Source organism: Crinia signifera, chromosome 6 (assembly GCF_055691185.1).
Source record: "Crinia signifera chromosome 6, ASM5569118v1, whole genome shotgun sequence".
In the NCBI taxonomy this organism is placed as follows: domain Eukaryota; kingdom Metazoa; phylum Chordata; class Amphibia; order Anura; family Myobatrachidae; genus Crinia; species Crinia signifera.
In genome coordinates this window covers 135843891-135862585 of record NC_139222.1, presented here as the reverse complement: position 1 = coordinate 135862585, position 18695 = coordinate 135843891, and the positions used below count along the sequence as shown (strand labels likewise).

The 18695-nt window shown below is 44.2% G+C and overlaps 1 protein-coding gene across 3 annotated transcripts in view; it reads right to left on the bottom strand.

The window, feature by feature from the left end:
* The window catches only part of LOC146008233 (vasoactive intestinal polypeptide receptor 1-like), a 134919-nt gene that overhangs the window by 96650 nt on the left and 19574 nt on the right, over positions 1-18695 (bottom strand). For all 3 annotated transcript variants that reach the window (XM_083147308.1, XM_083147309.1, XM_083147310.1), the window contains exons 2-3: positions 3561-3675; positions 701-808 (exon numbers count right to left, since the gene is read on the bottom strand). In XM_083147308.1, the coding sequence (XP_083003434.1) occupies positions 701-808; positions 3561-3675 (223 nt within the window). The remainder of the gene's footprint in view (positions 1-700; positions 809-3560; positions 3676-18695) is intronic.

Below are 18695 nucleotides of genomic sequence, written 5' to 3'. Positions count from 1 at the left end.
ACAATCACAAAATCAGGCGCACAGATACTACATAAGTACCGGTAATCCAAAACCAGGGCTACGGTTCACTCGGAACCATTGTTACCTACCCTCCTGCATTCTGCAGGAGACTTGAAATACCAGCAATCTCCCTCTCTCCCTCATTAGTCTAGCAATCTCCCTCATTTCACCTAGTCCACATTACACTGTTACATATTTTGGGTAAAAAGGAATGAGCTTTTTTTGTAACTCGTACTAACTGCTTTGGTGATCATCTACATTTGGATAGAAGTCATTTTAAATTACACACCCACGCTTCTAGTTGCCACGTTTACAAAATCTTTTCACAATGTCTCCCTATATGGAACTAGACACGACCTTTGGGTGGAGCATGCCACTCCCCCTGATTCTATTACCAACTATAATCTCCCTGAAACTAGTTTTCAACAGTAGGCAATTATGCTCGGAACCTGAAGTTCTGAAGGTTAATTTCCAGAAAACAGAACCTGCACATATGTTAGGAACATCTAAATACTGCACCCCCAATATATAAACTGGTCATAAAACATTCAGGTAAAAAGAGAGGCTTTTCCTAGTTGTTTATAAGCAGAACCGTGGCAAGCTTTTTACATGAAAATGGCTAAAATATACCCATTTGAAAAGATTTTAAAATTAGAAAGCAAGATGCTAGTGAAAGCAAGTGTCGGCGAGATTGGCCTACCCTCTGTATGAAGAAACATCTGAAGACTTTCTGGACAGTGCACGGTCACTATCTGTCCTAATGGAGCTGCAAGCCAACAATTAACACCATCCCAATCAGTTGCACATCCTGAGATATGAGAGAGAAGAGTTAAACATGCAATTAAAAGATGTTGGATGCAATTTTATTCATAACGTTATAATAATTTGCACTATGGCATACAGTACTATTTTGCCATCTGCTAAAAATCAGTAGGTTAGTACTTAAACTGATATCCGGGACAGGTGATAGGTCGACAGCGTCTAGATAGACAGCCAATAGGTAGACATCATAAGATTGACCTGTACTAGGTCAACATTGGCAGAAGGACTCCATAAGCAAAAGGTCAACATGGCAAAGCGAGCCATGTGAGGGTCGGCATTACACCAATTGGTGCTCAGGTCAATGACCATGACACCAAACATGAAAAACCCAAGTTGACCTTTTCATGTTTTGACCATTCCTTGTCAACCTTTTGCTTGTGTTGACCATTTGTCACTGTCGTCCTACTGTATGTTGACATTTTGACAATATCAACCTTGTGCATATCGACCATTTGATGTCGACCTATTGACTGTGTATCTAAACACTGTCGACCCTTTAATCCAGAACCACTTAAACTCTCATATATTCATACTTGCCTGCTCTCCCGGAATAGCTGGGAGGATCCTGAAAAGGAGCCACTCAGAAGAGTAAGCAAGTCTCCTGCAGCCTGCTCTTACTCCCGCTCCCCCTGTCGATATCCACCGCACACCTCACCATTCGCTGGAATATTTTTTGACAGGGGGGAGAAAAATTTCTAGCTACACCACTGCTGTGCACAGAAGGGGGCATCGCCGGAGGGGGGAAGGTTTCGCTCCCACCCACTCTCACGGACAAGGTTGCAATACATCTTGTGGTTGTCCATTCCTGCTTCACCATGATAATAAGGCAAAGCAGGCAAAGCAGGAAGTGTTATAGCAGCAAGAATCGCGTGATAAGCTGTAACACGGTAACATAACAACTCAGAGTTGTGTGTTACAGAATGTCAGGAGGCCACACAATTAATTCATCCACTCCTGAGACTTTCAACTGCAACATTATGATCATGGAAGTCTGTGGCTGTAGAAGTGCTGCTGCAACCAAGTGCTTCTCCACAAGTGTTATGGATTTGCCATGTCACAGACTGTGTTTGAAAAATGTCAGGCAGGAGCCAATTAGTTGGTTGTTTATCACTCTCCATTTTATTACTTTTGAAGCTTAGTGCATCTGGCCCTATGTCTGAATTATATTACGAATTCACTGTGCCCTCCTTAGAGCATAGTTGCCTACCCTTCTGCATTCTGCAAGAGACTCCCTGAAATAACAGCAATCTCTCTCCCTCATTAGTCTAGCAATCTCCCTCATTTCCCCTAGGCCACATTACACTGTTACATTTTTGGGGGAAAAAGGAATGAGAGATAGATACATTTACATTGAATCATCAGAGCTTTGGGGCTCATCTACATTTGGATATAAATCATTTTACAAGATTCCTCTCAGATGTAGCAGTAGACACCCACGCTTCTAGATGCCATGTTCACAATCTCTCCATATATGAAACTAGACACGCCCTTTGGGTGGAGCATGACAAAGCCGCTCAATGGGGCACTGGGCAAAATTCTACTACCAACTATAATCTCCCTGAAGCTAGTTTTCAAAAGTTGGCCATTATGCCCTAGAGCCGTGTATCTCACTTTGCCTGCCCTAGCACCCAGCAGCTCACTGTGCCCCCACTAGCTCCCCGCATCTCACTGTGCCCTCCCTCCTTAGAGCTATGTATCTCACTGTGCCTGCCCTAGCACCCTGCATCTCACTGTGCCCTCACTAGCTCCCTGCATCTCACAGTGCCCTCCCTAGCTCCCTGTGTCTCACTGTGCCCTCCTTAGAGCTATGTATCAACTATATCACTGTGCCTGCCCTAGCACCCTGCATCTCACTGTCCCTTAACTAGCTCCTTGCATCTCAAAGTGCCCTCCCTAGCTCCTTGCATCTTCCCTGCATCTCACAGTGCCCTCCCTAGCACCCTGCTTCTCACTGTGCCCTCCCTAGCTCCCTGCATCTTCCCTGCATCTCATAGTGCCCTCCCTAGCACCCTGCTACTCACTGTGCCCTCCCTAGCTCCCTGCATCTTCACTACATCATCCATAGCGCCCTGCATCTCACTGTGCACTCCATAGCTCCGTGCATCTCATTGTGCCCTCCCTAGCAATCTGCATCTCATTGTGCCCTCCCTAGCACCCTGCTTCTCACTGTGCCCTCCCTAGCTCCCTGCTTCTCACTACATCATCCATAGTGCCCTGCATCTCACTGTGCACTCAATAGTTCCCTGCGTCTCAGTGTGCCCTCCCTAGTTCCCTGCGTCTCACTGTGTCCAGAGGTATGCAGATTCCCGAGATGCCCCCCACACACAGCAGTCAGCCTTCCGGTGATGAAAGGCTTGCTGACACTCGTCGCACAGGGCTGGGTTGCCGGGAGCTCATGAACTGCGGCTGTCTAGCCCACACCCAGCCACTGAAACGCACTTGCCGCTCCGAGCTCCCGTGAGCTTGTGCCACTGCAGTTGTCTGGCTGACACCCAGCCAGCCACTGATGTGCTGCGGCTCCCTGGCTGACACTCCACACTCATGTGCTGTGCAGACTTCCTAGGGGGGGGGGGGGGGGGGGGATCGCCCACTTTTATGGGAAAACAGAATAAAAGGCTTTCATAGTGATGCCCACTGAAAGTGACTGCAGTACATGATAGTATAAATAATAATAATACAAATGAAATAGCTTTGTACTTCTTGTCATTTGTCGGACATGCACAACCCCCGACCTTTACCTCCATTGATAGAGCTCAGTATTGACTCATTCTCTGATCTAATTTTCTTGTAGCATTCAGCCTCATGTTCTAGGACCTGAAGAACAAGAGCACATTCTGGGTGCGTGGAGTGGACCTGATGAAGAAAAAAGGTAGAATAAAAAGATGAAATGAACTACAAAAGAAGAAGCCTTCAACGTACATTCTAGAACTCCCACCCCTTCCTTTAATGAAGTTTAAATGACATTGAAACAATTTCCTGGAGCAAAATATATACTTTTAGTGATTGAGGATGCCTGGTATTCTCGAATAGGCACAGATAAGTACCCTTATGTGTGGTATTCCATCAGATGGTGTTAAGGGTATACTGTAATAATATGGTTCTTGTACTGTACCTAATTGGTGAGGATTTTATTCTTCTGCACTGTTTTGATTCATTTTTTCCTGTTATTAGGCCAAAGAGGTAAGGAGGGTTCGTTGCCCTTTAAACACAAAGCAATGTACTCATTACTTTCAAATAAACTAATCTTTATTCAGGAAGACTTCTTCTTAAATTATAACTAATTATAACAACATTCCCAATAATAGCTTTTCCACTTTACTAATCTAAGCCTTAAACATTTGCATGTAATTTGATTTTACACTCACAAATAAAATACATTTATTTTGATGGAACTCTGGAGTGTATGCTGTATTGGTAGATTCCTAAAAATAAATTCCTCTCTAAGGCCCTTATTCTGGTTGGTGCGGCCAGAGCCGCACACGGTGCTCTGGCCGCACAAACCAATCCCCGCCCACGAGACGGATCGCCACGGCCGTCCGTACACGGACGGCTGGCGATCCGCATAAAAATGGTGGAGGCGTACGCCTCCACCATGGTGGGAGCTGCCCCCTGCATTCGATGGTCGTCGACCATCGAAGGCAGGTCCGCACGCCCCAGCAGCTCCCGCAAGCTGAGACCACACGGACAATCGTCCGTGTGCTAGCTTGTATGGGGGCTGAGAGCTGACATCCGGCGACGTCAGCTTTCCGCCCCCATCACTGGCGTCATACCCTCATTAGCATGCGTACGCCCCGCGTTTGCATGGGAACGCCCATGAAACGCGGGGCGTATACATAGGGAAATGAGGGCATGAAGCCCCTCACTCCCCTATACGCCCCCTTTGCGGCGTAGTAACGTTATGTGCGGCGAATTCGCCTGCACATGCGCAGATTGACCTCTGCGCATGTGCAGACGGAAAACATCGGCGGTACGGCCGCACGCGGGCCGTACCGCTCGAATCAGAATAAGGGCCTAAATGATTTAATTCAGACCTACCTATTCCTATACTAGACAGTAATTGCTGGCACTGAGCTTAGCTGTAACTAACTTTGAAATCCTAAAGGAATGGAAGTTTCTATTTTTATTATGCTGCAACTACACAGAGACGGCCTTAGGCATAGGAAAACTAGGCAATTGCCTAGGGAAGGGGTGGCCAAACCGGTCCTCGAGATCTACCAACGGTCCACGTTTTCCAGGTTACCTAGCTGGTGCACAGCTGTAGTCATTACTAACTGTCACATTTAAAAACATGCTGCATTCATTCCTACTACAGATCCACAGGTTGCCTGGATAACATGCACCGTTGGTAGATCTTGAGGACAGGTTTGGCCACCCCTGGCCTAGGGCATTTGGAATGCCATGGGGCACCAGCAGCTTCTGCTGATTAAAATGATATGCAGCATGCCTATATTATTATGTGTGTGAGTGAGGCTGTATCTGCATATAAAATATTGTATTCATGGAAATCACTGTAACATAGCATTCCGTATGCAGGTACAGCCACAGTCGCACACAGAATATAGGCATACTGCATATTATTTTAACCATCGGAAGCTCCTTGTGTGTGCTGGTCATAACAATGCAAATAAGACAAATTTTCAGCAAAAAAGGCACCCAACATTAGCAGAACTGGCCAGGAGCTGCATGGCCTATTGAGGCAAGATGTATGAGGAAACATCTGTATCCAAGCGGAGGCAGAGTTCACAGTGTTAGCGGCTGTGCGAGTGCTGTCTGCGGGTGGGTTGGTTGTGCAATAGTGTTCGGCATATGTGTAAGGGGCATTATGTGTGTCATGTATAAATGCATTAATAATGTGCAACATATGTGTAAGAGGCATTATGTGTGTCATGTGTATAAGGGCATTAATAATGTGCAACATATGTGTAAAGGGCATTATGTGTGTCATTATGTGTATGAAGGGCATTAATAAAGGTTTGAATAATATGTAAGCATTATGTTTATATGGACATTAATAATGTGTGTCATGTGTAAGGGGCATTACTGTGTGGTATTATCAGGGGTGCCGAGAGAAAGGGGTACGGGGTACCCAGGCCAAAGTCTGATGGAAGGGCCCAGTGGGGGCCCCGGGCCTCCTCCCCTTAAGTGACAGTAGCAGCTGAAGCTCTTCTCCTCTGCCCAGCACACACTGCTTTGTGCTGGGTTGCAGTGTGGCCATGGAGGTGCTTAAAATACAATATTTTCTCAGGATTTTTTTCTAAGGGTATAAAGTGAATAATGTGAGGAGTAATGTATATAAGGTAAAGTGGTACTACTGTGTGATGTAACGTGAATAAGGGACACCATCACATGATATAATGTGAATAAAGTTGCACTCCAGGAATATTTAGACCTTCATAGTTTACTCAGTTATAACCAGCATGGGTTCGTGAAAAATCGTTAATGCCAAAGTAATCTACTTGGTTTCTATGAAGAGGTTAGCAAAAACCTTGACAATGGAAATGCTGTAGATGTGATTTTCCTAGATTTTGCTAAAGCCTTCGACACCGTACCAACAAGAGGTTGATAAATAAAATGGAGGACCTGGGATTAGGGGCAAATATCTGCAGATGGGTAGGGAACTGGCTGTGTAATAGAGAACAAAGAGTGGTTGTGAACAGTGCAGTTTCAAATATGATACCAGTACTAAGTGGAGTGCCACAGGGTTCGGTTCTAGGGCCCATTTTGTTTAACATTTTTATTAACGATATTGGGATAGGGTTACTCAGCAATGTATCCATCTTTGCGGACGATACAAAACTGAGCAGAGTTATTAAATCATCAGAAGATGTCACCACGCTTCAAAATGATCTTGACAATCTAGACGAGTGGGCAAAAAAGTGGAAGATGAGGTTCAATGTGGACAAATGCAAGGTCATGCACCTTGGGAGACATAACCAGTGTGCTAGTTATAACCTAAGTGGGGATGAATTGGGTTATTCAGTACTCGAAAAGGATCTAGGAGTCCAAATAGACAACAAACTAGGGTGTATTGCTCAATGGCCCTTATTCTGATCGGTGCGGCCCGATCAGAATATGCGGCCGCAACCGTGCAGGCGAATCCCCGCCTTCCATACGGATCGCCACCTGCCGTCCGTATGCGGATATGTGGCGATCCGCATGAAATTGGACGGGGATACGCCTCCTCCATGGTGGGAGCAGCCCCTGCATTCGATGGTCGCCGAACATCGAATGCAGGGCCGCACGCTCCACCAGGTCCCGCAACACAAGACCACACGGACACTTGTCCGTGTGAAATCATGTATAGGAGCGGGCAGCTGACATCCGGCGATGTCAGATGCCCGCCCCGTACCCACGCGTCACGGCCTCATTACCATGCATACGCCCCGCGTTTGCATGGGAACGCCCATGAAACGCGGGGCGTATGCATAGGGTAATGAGGCTAAGTAGCCCCTCACGCCCCTCTACGCCCCCTGTGCGGCGTATAAAGAATCCGTGCGGCGAAATCGCCTGCACATGCGCAGAGTGACCTCTGCACATGCGCAGACGATCAACATCGGCGGTCCGTCCGCATGCGGGAATTTCCGCACCGATAAGAATAAGGGCCAATGTAATATAGCAACTAAAAAGGCCAATAAAATTCTAGCATGTATTAAAAGGTGCATGGAAACTGGGGATTCAAAAGTAATTATGCCTCTGTACAAATAATTGGTTAGACCGAATACGGAGTACAATTCTGGGCCCCACACTATAAAAAGGACATCATAGCAGGGGCGTAACTATAGCACCGCAGCCACCGCGGGGGGGCGCTGTGCATGTGGGGGCGCCGGGGGCTGCGGTGCTTTAGTTACCCCCCCCCCCAATCCCCCGCAGACTTACGTATCTTGCTGGTCCCGGCGGCTCCGTTCTTCTGATGAGGACCACAACAAAATGGCCGCCCCCATATAGCAAACAGTTCTCTGAAACTGTCTGCTGTACAGGGGCGGCCATTTTGTGGTGGTCCTCAGCAGATGAACGGACGGAGCCGCCGGGACCAGCGCGATAGGTAAGACTGCGGGGGAGGGGGTTAGCATAGGCGGCGGGGCGACGGGGCGGCTGGGGGGGGGTGCTCGACGGGGCGGCGGTGGGGGGGGTATGGGCGCCCCCCCCTAAAGGCGGGGGGCACCCAAAACGTAGCTACGCCACTGCATCATAGAATTAGAAAAAATCCAAAGAAGAGCAACTAAGCTTATTAGGGGAATGGAGACTTTAAGCTACGAGGAGAGATTAAGCAAGCTGGGACTATTTACACTAGAGAAGAGACGTTTAAGGGGGGACATGCTCAACATGTACAAATATATCAGGGGCCAATATAAGGAACTGTCAAGCACCCTTTTTTCTGCTAGACAGAATCTAGGACAAGAGGGCACGAGTTTAGATTAGAAGAAAAAAGATTTTGTTCATCTAGAAGAAAAAATTTCTTTACAGTCAGAACAGTCAAACTTTGGAACTCTCTTCCTGAAGAAGTGGTGTAGGCAGACACTATAAATACGTTTAAAATAAGGTTGGATAAACATTTATTGGTTAGAAACATCCACGAGTATGAATAAGTAACAATCTGTCTTTAAAATATCAGAACATACTATACAACAAGGGATTAGCTACTATAAACATAGGTTGAACTAGATGGACGCAAGTCTTTATTCAGCCTCACCTACTATGTAACTATGTAACTATGTACTGTGTGGCATAATTTGAATTGGGGGTACTACTATGTGGCCCTGCCCCTTCCCGGTAAGAACACACCCCTGTTTGGGCTGCGCACCGAATGTGTACACTGTTTCTACAGTATTTAAAATATTGCGGGTAGGAGCACCAAAATGATGACTGCTATGATAAGGATTGATGGTGCTGGGAAAGGGGAGCAGGGTCAGAGGCGGAACTAGTGGAGGTGCTAGGGGGCACCAGCCAAAATCTTGCCTAGGGCATCAGTTAGGCTAGGGCCGGCTCTGCAACTACATAACTATTTTGTATGACAATATAAAATGTACTGGTCTGGTTCTGAATGTGGCCTCCCTCAGAAAAAGACAGAGAACTAAATAACTTGTCAGTGATGTTGTTATAAAAGTCTTATTGCCCCCATAAACTGGTCCGATTTCATCCGATTACGTCGCATCAGGACGATATATTGGATTAAATTGGGCCAAATTGGAGGTGTTTGACATCAGATCCGATCCAATGTGTGTTCCGTGCACATTGGATCCTGCAGATTATACATGCAGCACATATGATATATTATAATCGGATCATCAGTGGCACATTGCAGGTGCTTTTTTGCACCCGCGATGTATCGCATCTGATTCCCCTTGAACTCCCCCGGCAGCTCCCTGGGAGTTCTATTACATGTGAAAAATCAAAGATAAAAGATGGGACATGAAGTACCAAATTAGATGGAGGCCTCCTGGGGAGCTGCTGGGGGAGTGCAAGGGAAAACAGGTCTGACTGGTGCCTCAGACAAGTCGGACCTGTGTATGGTGTCCTCTAAACTTGTCAGATCCTGAATGAGCATTGCTTATTTATCAACCATTAAATCTCAGTCTTTGTAACTGGTGATGGCAGTCAGGAGATAACTAATTTAGATCTATTTTTACTTATTAGTTAAGGAGTCTGTTCCCAGGGTTATGCTGTGCAAAATAATAACTTTCCTACTAAGGGGCCTATGTACTAAGCCACCTTGTAGAGAGATGGAGATAAAGTTCCAGCCAAACAGCTCCAAACTGCCATGTTAAAGGTGGTGTTTGAATAATGACAGGACCTGTCTGGTAATTTTGATAACAGTAATTTTGCTAACAGCGAAACGCGTTGGTGACCAAGCTGGACCTATTGTGGACATTATATTTTACCTGCTGAATCATTTTGGGACCCCACAATCGTTTTTATATTTGTTTGGAGCATCTTATCTCCTTGGCACAGAGCACTTTACAAAAACAGCCTCCCCGCATACATCCGGATTGGGTTGAAGATCACGGCTCATTTTGCATCCCTTGGAGTACCTCACCCTTTTCCATTGCACTAATACGCACTTTAGAGAGGATCCCTACAAGCAACATTTCCCTAATTGGACAGGGACACCTCCAGCGACATTATTGGGATTACAAATTGGGATTACAAATTGTACTCCAGTGCCTTCTTCAAATTGGTTGTGTCTACCAGAGCAGGTTATATCACCTATACTTATCAATTGGTCCACTTGTTGTTTTAATATATTATATTTACTATTCTTATTCATTTTTATATTTACTGTATGTCATATGTTATCATTAAATTTTATTATCATTGAGATTGATTCACTCATTAAAATTTTAGAGCGCTGCAACAACCCCCCTCTTTTCTCTGTATACCCAACCAGGGACCTGACTAGTCCCTAGTTGCAGCTGCTCACCCTGAGTTAAACAACCACGATCAGCGCTCTAAACAGTTTTCTGTTATTGTTTTTTCCTGGTAATTTATCTTTGTCTACTTTATCTCTCTTCAAGCTTTACTACATAATCCCTATTGTTATAGGGACTACTGTATACCAAAGTGAGTATAAATGAAATTAGAATGCATAATGGTACCTATAACAATGATAATTTATAGATATATGTATGTATATTTCTGTAAATATAGAGAGCCCCAGCATGGCTAGGAACCCAGGGTCACTCATGGTCTCAGTGGGGTACCACATATGTAATGGTTGAGCCTATTTCCCCTTCACTGTAAGGAACTGTACATGACATCAAGTGAGGGCAGAAGTATTTCTTTGCCATTAAAACACTGTTATTTTTTCTAAAATTTAGAATTGTTCTTGTTAATTCACCTCCAACAGTACAAACTAGCTTCACTCGAAAAACTTCGGGTATGATGGCTTGACTCACTTTACTCACCAAAAGTTACTAGATAGATGATGACAAGGTCCTTCTGACTAAGAGCATCTAGTCGCTAGACTCGCTACCTATATGAAATAGTGATCTGAGAGCTTACCAAGATTCTGCTCATATTTTTAAAGTGCAATCATTTAAAAGCCAACATCAACCTGTTTTAAACATACGGTCTGACTCCCCCTTACCTCATCAGCGCTCTCATCTCGCAGGCTACTAGAGAAGCTCCATTGTTTGGACTTATATTTTCTATGCTTTTATGATTATACGCAAATATCAGTTCAAAGCCCCAGGCATTTCAATTGGATCTATACTTAAGACAAAAGAGATAGAGCTAGGCTGTAATGTTGCATTCTCATGTAATACCTTTTTGGGGGACATATTTTATTTATCTGCTCTACACATGTAGCCACGCCCTTGCGTTCATGGATAGCGGGTGAGATTTACCACTCCAGGGTGTGACTATTTACTATGGTCTTTCGAGGACACACATGGCGCACTACTTTGTAAAGCAACGCCGACTACATCTGTACCTAGTATACGTTAGGTAAGTGCACACTGGTGGTGACTGCTAGCAAGTCTGCAAGGGCATTTCAAGATATATACAACTATGCAAACAATACAACTATACATACTTGATGATATTTGCCTTTACTATATTCAATACAAACATATTTTAGCAACATATAAAAGACTTACTTTCATTCATTCCATTATCCACAAATCACTACTCTGCCATCAGGTGTTATGTACAGTATAATGATCTCAGTGTGTTTTTCTTTGGTGATAAGGAAAACTAAAATTGGACGCACTCATTATGCAAAGAGATTTTCTGCTGAAACTAATGGAAAATCCATGAAGTACGTGATATTAAGGGGGGGGTATTCAATGCCCGTCATCAGGGGCGTAACTAGTTATTCGTAGGCCTATAGCAAATGTTTGAAAGGGGCCCCTATTTCTCAACTGACGGTGATAAATGTATGTAAAACATATTACTTAGACAGTAAAGATGGCCCCCATCAGCTCTGGGCCCTATAGCAGCTGCACCCATTGCACCTATGGTAGTTACGCCCTTGCCTGTTGCTATTTTCGATGGGGGAGTCCTCATTGGTTACCTCCAACTCTGTCTGTTGTTACCCAGTTTGTTTTACCTCTGTTTCCAATTGTAAAGAGCAACGGAATCTGCTGCGCTGTATAAGAAACTGTAAATAAATAAATAAAACAAAAAACGGCCAGGGTCACGGTTGACGGGATTGGACACCCCTTTATATGTTGGTGGAACTCAAATATCTTAACTTTTTCATTCCATATATTGTATTTTAAATAATTTCCCTAGTGATATCAGAGCCACACACTCCAGACACTATGGCATTGTGTTATAGAATTACATATATATGTGTAACTTTTATGTCAATTTATTTGCACTCATTTTTTATTTCTGTAACAGAAATAGATTTCCAAATGGAAAAGACAAGATTGATTGCCTAGTGAATGTGCAAATTTCCAGCAGCTACGAGACCACATAGGCTACGTCGGAGTCAAGGAAGACCTCTAGGAGGTGTAAGACATTAAGAAATGTTTATTTTTAGCACAGCTTCCAGATAATACTTTGACTGATTATAATTGTACTAGAATATGGAGACTACATTAAAAGGCTACCTTTAGTTAAAAGGAATACTCAGTACAATCAAGGCTTAATTTCATTTTAAAGCAATTTAACAACATCTAAGCTAAGAAAGCAAAGTGTTTTGGTTGTCTAAATGTTTTCAGCAGAGCTGTCCTACAATTGAAAAAGAACAATAAAATTATATATTTTTTAAATATACTGATGGCGCTGCTCTCGTCGGGGCAATCGGACACGTGAGCATGTGGGACGCACAAGCGTCCCTGTCTCTGCCATCCGCTAGCCCCGCCAGCTTTTCCGATATGGTGAGCTGGCCCCATCTGTAGCTAACCCATTGAGTGTCAATGTTGCTGTGAGAGATGTGCAAAATATATGCTAAAAATTCCAGCCTTGCTCACAGAGCTTTTCTTTTAAATTTAACTATACTTTAATTTATTGACTATTCATATTCTTTGACTACGGCCCTGGAATTTTTAGTGGATATTGGTGAAAAACTCTCCCCACACCCCTAACCCTAACCACCCCTCCTTCACATCCTAACCATTACCTCCCTTATATTGCCTAAAACTAACCCCCTACTGGTAGGTCAACTGGCTCCCAACAAAACATGTGATAGAGATATAAATTCTTAAATTAAGCTCCACTGGGGCAGGGACTGATGTGAATGTCCAAATATACTCAGTAAAGTGCTGCAGAATATGTGTGCCACATATACCAAACTGGTAATTGCTAATAATAATACTCATGCACAGAAATTGAACCACGGAAATTTAACCCGTAGTTATATCAGACCTTGTCCTAGTGTGGGCCACTATCGCCTCTAAGCAAGACAGAGGTTCCTATAGGCAATGGAGATTCTTGACCCATTTACTTATTTCACTTAATTTTAGAGCTAAATTAGAGGGGGAAATTTACTAATATGAAAAACCTAGTTTTTCGTATTAGTATTTTCCCTACGACTGCATATGACTGTTTCAGTCGTATGCAAAGTCGTGTTCCGGAGGGGAATGTACAAAGCAGTCAGATACGACTGCTTTGTCTCCGATGGTGTAACCATTCGTATTAGCTGGCCGTATATACGGCCGCTAATACGAATTAGTAGAGGCAGTCTGCACGGATCAGTCAGATCCGTGCAGGCTGCAAGGTGTAAAAAAAAAAGAAAATTAAATAAATAAATAAAAAAACAGCGTGGGGTCCCCCCCACAGCTATAACCAGCACCAGGCTGAAAGAGCTGGGGCCGGTAATTAAAAATCAGGGAACCCGACAAATAGGGGTTCCCCGATATTTAACAACCAGCCCCAGGCTCCAGGTCCGGGGCTGGTTCCCAAAATACGGGGGACAAAATGACTAGGGGTCCCCCGTATTTTAAGAACCAGCCCCAGGCCAAACCAGCCAGCAGGGTAATGCCACAGCCGTGGGGAGACTTTTTATACAAGTCCCCCCGGCCAAAGCATTAACCCTCTGACCAGTCAGCCTGGCCAGGGGCCCTGGGGGAGTGGGGACCCCCCAATAAAGGGGTCCCCCCCCCTCCAGGACTTACCTGACCAGGCTGAAGCCTGGTGCTGTCCCCGGTGACCCTGGTCTGTGGTCACCGGGCTGATCTTGGTGTAAAAAAAAAGATGAATAAACTATTGTTTTAAACTGTGGAACTATGAGTCCCAGCAAGCCTCCCCTGCAAGCTGGGACTTGGAGAACCACAAGTCCCAGCCTGCGGGGCATTAAAGGGCCCGCTGGGTCTTGTAGTTCCACAGTAAAAAAAATAGTTAAATAAATACACACTGACACCTGAAAAATAAAAGTTTAATACATACATTACACACACACTGATACTTACCTATCTTGATCCCGTAGGTAGTTCCCAGAGTCTTGATCCGGTGCCTTGTCCTGGTTCGGATCATGTCATCATTCTTCACCATGTCGATCTTCATGTCGGAGTCGGCGTCAGGTCCGGGTCCGAAGAAATCCATAGTGGACCTGAAGAAGGAAATCCATCTCACCCAGGTCCTCCATGGAAGTTCTTCTGGCTTGGTCCGACGTAGTCCAGGGCTTCTTCCTTCTTCCATCTTCTTGCTTCTTTTTCAAGCTGCCGGCGATTCCAGCAGCTACCCGACTGTCAGAGCCGCAGAGATCCTTCCTCCTCGGCGTCTGTACTAAGAATGAATTCTGGCCAATCAGAAGCCGCCTAGCGGCCAATCAGGAGCCAGGAAAGTTGGCTTATCAATACGGCTGCTTAGTACATCAGGAACCACCATTCTTTTGAATGGTGATTCCTGTCGTATCCTATCGGACATTCGTATTTGTAAATACAAATACGAATGTCCCATCATTAGGAATACGAATTGTTGTATTTTCGGGATAGTAAATCCCGAAAATACAAATGTGTAAAAAATAGGTGTATTTCTGCCTACGAATACAACTATTTTTTACGAATCCATATTGGTAAATTTCCCCCAGAGTCTTTTTGGGAAGATTTTAAAGTTAGTAACATCCAACATGCTACTGAGGAACTTCGTAATGCTGGGTTGCTGCCAGTTTGCTGTACCCAGAGCCGGCCCTAGGCATAGGTAAACTAGGCAAATGCCTAGGGCGTTTGGAATGCATAGGGGCGCCAGCAGCAGTAGCGCACACAGGGGGGGTTTCTGAGTACCCAGAAACCCCCCTAGGAGTCTAAGGAACCTAGTCTGAAAGCTGAGGGTCCCCTTTTTCCATGGGTATAAGAATTTTAAAAATCGGCCCTTGGAAACCGGAGATATCTGACTTCGAAGCAGTGGTCCCCATCCAAACCTGTTAATTGCTCTTCCCAGTCAGATATTTCAGGTTCTGTCTGACAAAGTTTTTCTGAGGGTATCTTCCAAAAGCTGGAACTTTCCTCCTTTGATGGACACTAGTAGTTTGTCTCTACTGTTCCCAGAACCAGAGATATCAGCCTTCCAGCTGCTGGTTACTGCTCCAGCTCCACACACCTGGTATGTAGTTTTATATACTCGTTGGCAGATTGCTCTGCCTCCTGAACTCTGATCCCCTAGTCCCCAATACCATTTTGTAGGTGGGATTCTCTAGTTTTTATTTCCATTTCCAAAATCTAAGAAATCTATTTCCGGGAACTGTCAAGCAAGCTGTCCTGCCACCAGAAAATTATGAATAATAAGCCCACTCCACTATACACCCCTCCTCTCATATTAAACATCCTCTACCACCCTGGAAGTTATGTATCAGGGCCCCTTCATTCAGCCCAATGCCCCCATCTCCCACCATCTGTGCAGTAAAGGGGTAATTAGTGGAAATTACTGATCCAGGCCCAACATGCTGAGCGGTTCATATAATACCCCCTACCACCCGCGGGACATCAAAGCTTCCCCCGCCCCTACCGCTGGAGGATCGGTAGGGGCCCCAATACATTGCTATGCCCAGGGGTCTCCACTGCTGTTGACGCCCCTGTGTATATATGTATATATATATATATATATATATATATATATATATATATATATATAAACAAACAAGCTTGATTGTGCGCAAGAAAGTCAAATAATGATACTTGAAGAAATGAGGAGAAATGTCCGTGGAACTACAAGTCCCAGAGTCCCAATCCACCGATTACAGGTGTTTTGATTGTTGCACTTAGGTAATGGTGACCCAGCCGCTCCGTTACAACCCCTCGGGGCACCTGTATCCACCAGGTAAATTTGTCTATAGAAATGGAAACAACGGGCGCTTCATAGTGCAGATGGTTTTGTAAAAAATAAATCTTCTTTAATGACAAACGGACAACAGGTAAGAAATAAATAACATTACCAAAGTAGGCGGTCTCAGATTACCGCAATAGTTTGAGCATAAGGTAAACCCAGTAACGCTCGGCGTCTGGCACACAGGAGAGGTTACACTCCTTACGACTCCGGCTGGTCTGATCCGACGCTGAGCCACGCCCCTACGCGTTTCGTCACGTGGACTTCGTCAGAGGGCTGGCCCAGCGTCGGTCAGAATCCTCTATTGTACCTGGGTTGCTGTCAATCACAGCCAATCCCTGACATTGCCTCAGCTGAGGCGTTTAGACATCTAACACGTTGTATGCGTGCAACATGCCTTTGTATATATATACGTTGCGTCCACTTAGGCAACAACTTAAAACATAGTTTAAAACATATAGAATCATATAGAATCAAAAGCATATACATGTACAGTATTGCATAAAAGTATTAACACATAAAAAATACTTTAAAAATAACACAGCGTTTACATAATCATCTCTCCACATTCACGGGGTTCGATTGAAGCGCATATATAATATAAGCAGCTACTTCAAAAATATATATATTGACCAGAAAAATTATTAAAGAAGGTTGTTAAAAATTATTATTATACATTAGTAAAACCCCACAAGAGAACCAGTAAAAAAAACTCCAAAAAAGGGACATAGTTGAATTAACGACAAATCACTTAACTATTGGTGGTGCTTCAAGCACACATTTATCGGGGTACATCAAATAATTAACAATACCTTCATCCCAAAAATGAAGCAATATCTATTCCTTCATTCAACCCTTCAGGGTGAAGTGTGTTTAAATTATATATCCAATAGGATTCTCTTTTGCGCAGTAATTTTTCAAGGTTTCCCCCCCTCACATCTACTTTCACTTGTTCTATGCCCATAAAGCGCATTCCATCTGGTTTGCTGTTCTGACAGGTGAGGAAATGCCGCGGGACACTATGGTTGCTAATTTTATTTTTAATATTGCGATAGTGCTCGAGGATACGTATCTTTAGCATCCTCTTAGTCTGTCCCACGTATCTTTTGCCACACGGGCAGAGCAATAAATACACTACGTGGGTTGTAGTACAGTTAATCAGCCCCTTTACTTCACACACTTTACCATTTCTATCAGTAACTGTTTTTTTACCTTTTAACCCATGTGGGCACATTTTGCATTTAGTACAACAATAAAAACCTTTTAGAGGGGGCATATTCGAAAAGAGACTCAGTGTTCTTTGTTCTGATTTCTCTACAGGTAACAAGCTGGGAGATAACTTACTCTTGAGAGTGTTAGCTCTTTTAAAAATAACCTCTGGACGTTCCCCTATAACTCCTTGCAAAAGGGGATCCATTTTAAGGACTGTCCAATGCATACCTCCCAACTTGTGTCCGGATGAAATAGGGACGCTCGCGCGGCGAAGCCGCGAGAGCGCCCGAAAAGGGGGCGGGGCGTATGCAAATGAGGGCGCGGCTTATGCTAATTAGCCGCGACCTCATTTTCATGCGAGAATAGACGCTGTGCGCATGCGCACAGCGTCTATTCTACTAGATTGGGGGGTCTCCCAACTGCCACCCCCCGCAGCGGGACAATGCCTGCCGCGGGTGGGACGTCGGGACAGGACCCGAAAATCGGGACTGTCCCGACGGAATCGTGACAGTTGGGAGGTATGCAATGTTTATTTAAATTTTTTTTAATCACAGTACTTTGTGCATTGAATTGCGTGACAAACGGACAAAAGACAGCTCTTTTCCCCTTCTTTTCATGTTTTTTATAAACAATGAGTTCTTTTCTTTCCAATTCTCTACATTTATCTTTAGCAGAAAGAATAAGGTTCAGGGGGTACCCCTTTTCCAGGAACCTGCTTATATAAGTTTCAGCCTGTATATCAAAACTCTCTAGGCTACTACAATTGCGCCTCAGGCGCAGTAGTTGCGAATATGGCAGATTTAATTTCCAGTTTTCCGCGTGACAGCTTGTGAATTCTAAATAATTATTGCTGTCAACTTCTTTGAAAAAAGTACAGGTTTTTACTGATTCTGAATAATCCTCTGCCGCCAGAGTCAAATCCAGATATTCAATGGTGTTTTTATTGAACTTGAATGTAAAACTTAGGTTATACTGGTTCTCGTGTATGTATTTCACAAACTCTGAGAACTGTAATTCTGTACCGGACCACACTATGATGACGTCATCGATATAACGTTTAAACATAGACAAAAATTGCAAAAAGGGTTTTTTTTCACTGTAAATATGTTCTTGTTCCCATTCGCCTAAATATAAATTGGCGAACCCCGGGGCACAAATCGTGCCCATAGCTGTCCCGCAGCACTGTATGTAGTAGTGCCCCAGAAAAGTGAAATAATTGTATTTGAGCACAAACTTTAAACACTCTACAATAAAATCAGCTTTTTTTCTAGGGATGGTAACATCACGATACAGGACTGCTAATATACAGTTTAACCCCTTTTCATGTGGTATGGACGTATACAAAGAATTAATGTCTACAGTGGCCCAACTATTCGTATCCACCCATTTCAGATCTTCTACCCACTGTAAAACTGACATGGAGTCTTTAACATAAGATTTCAGTTTAGGTACAT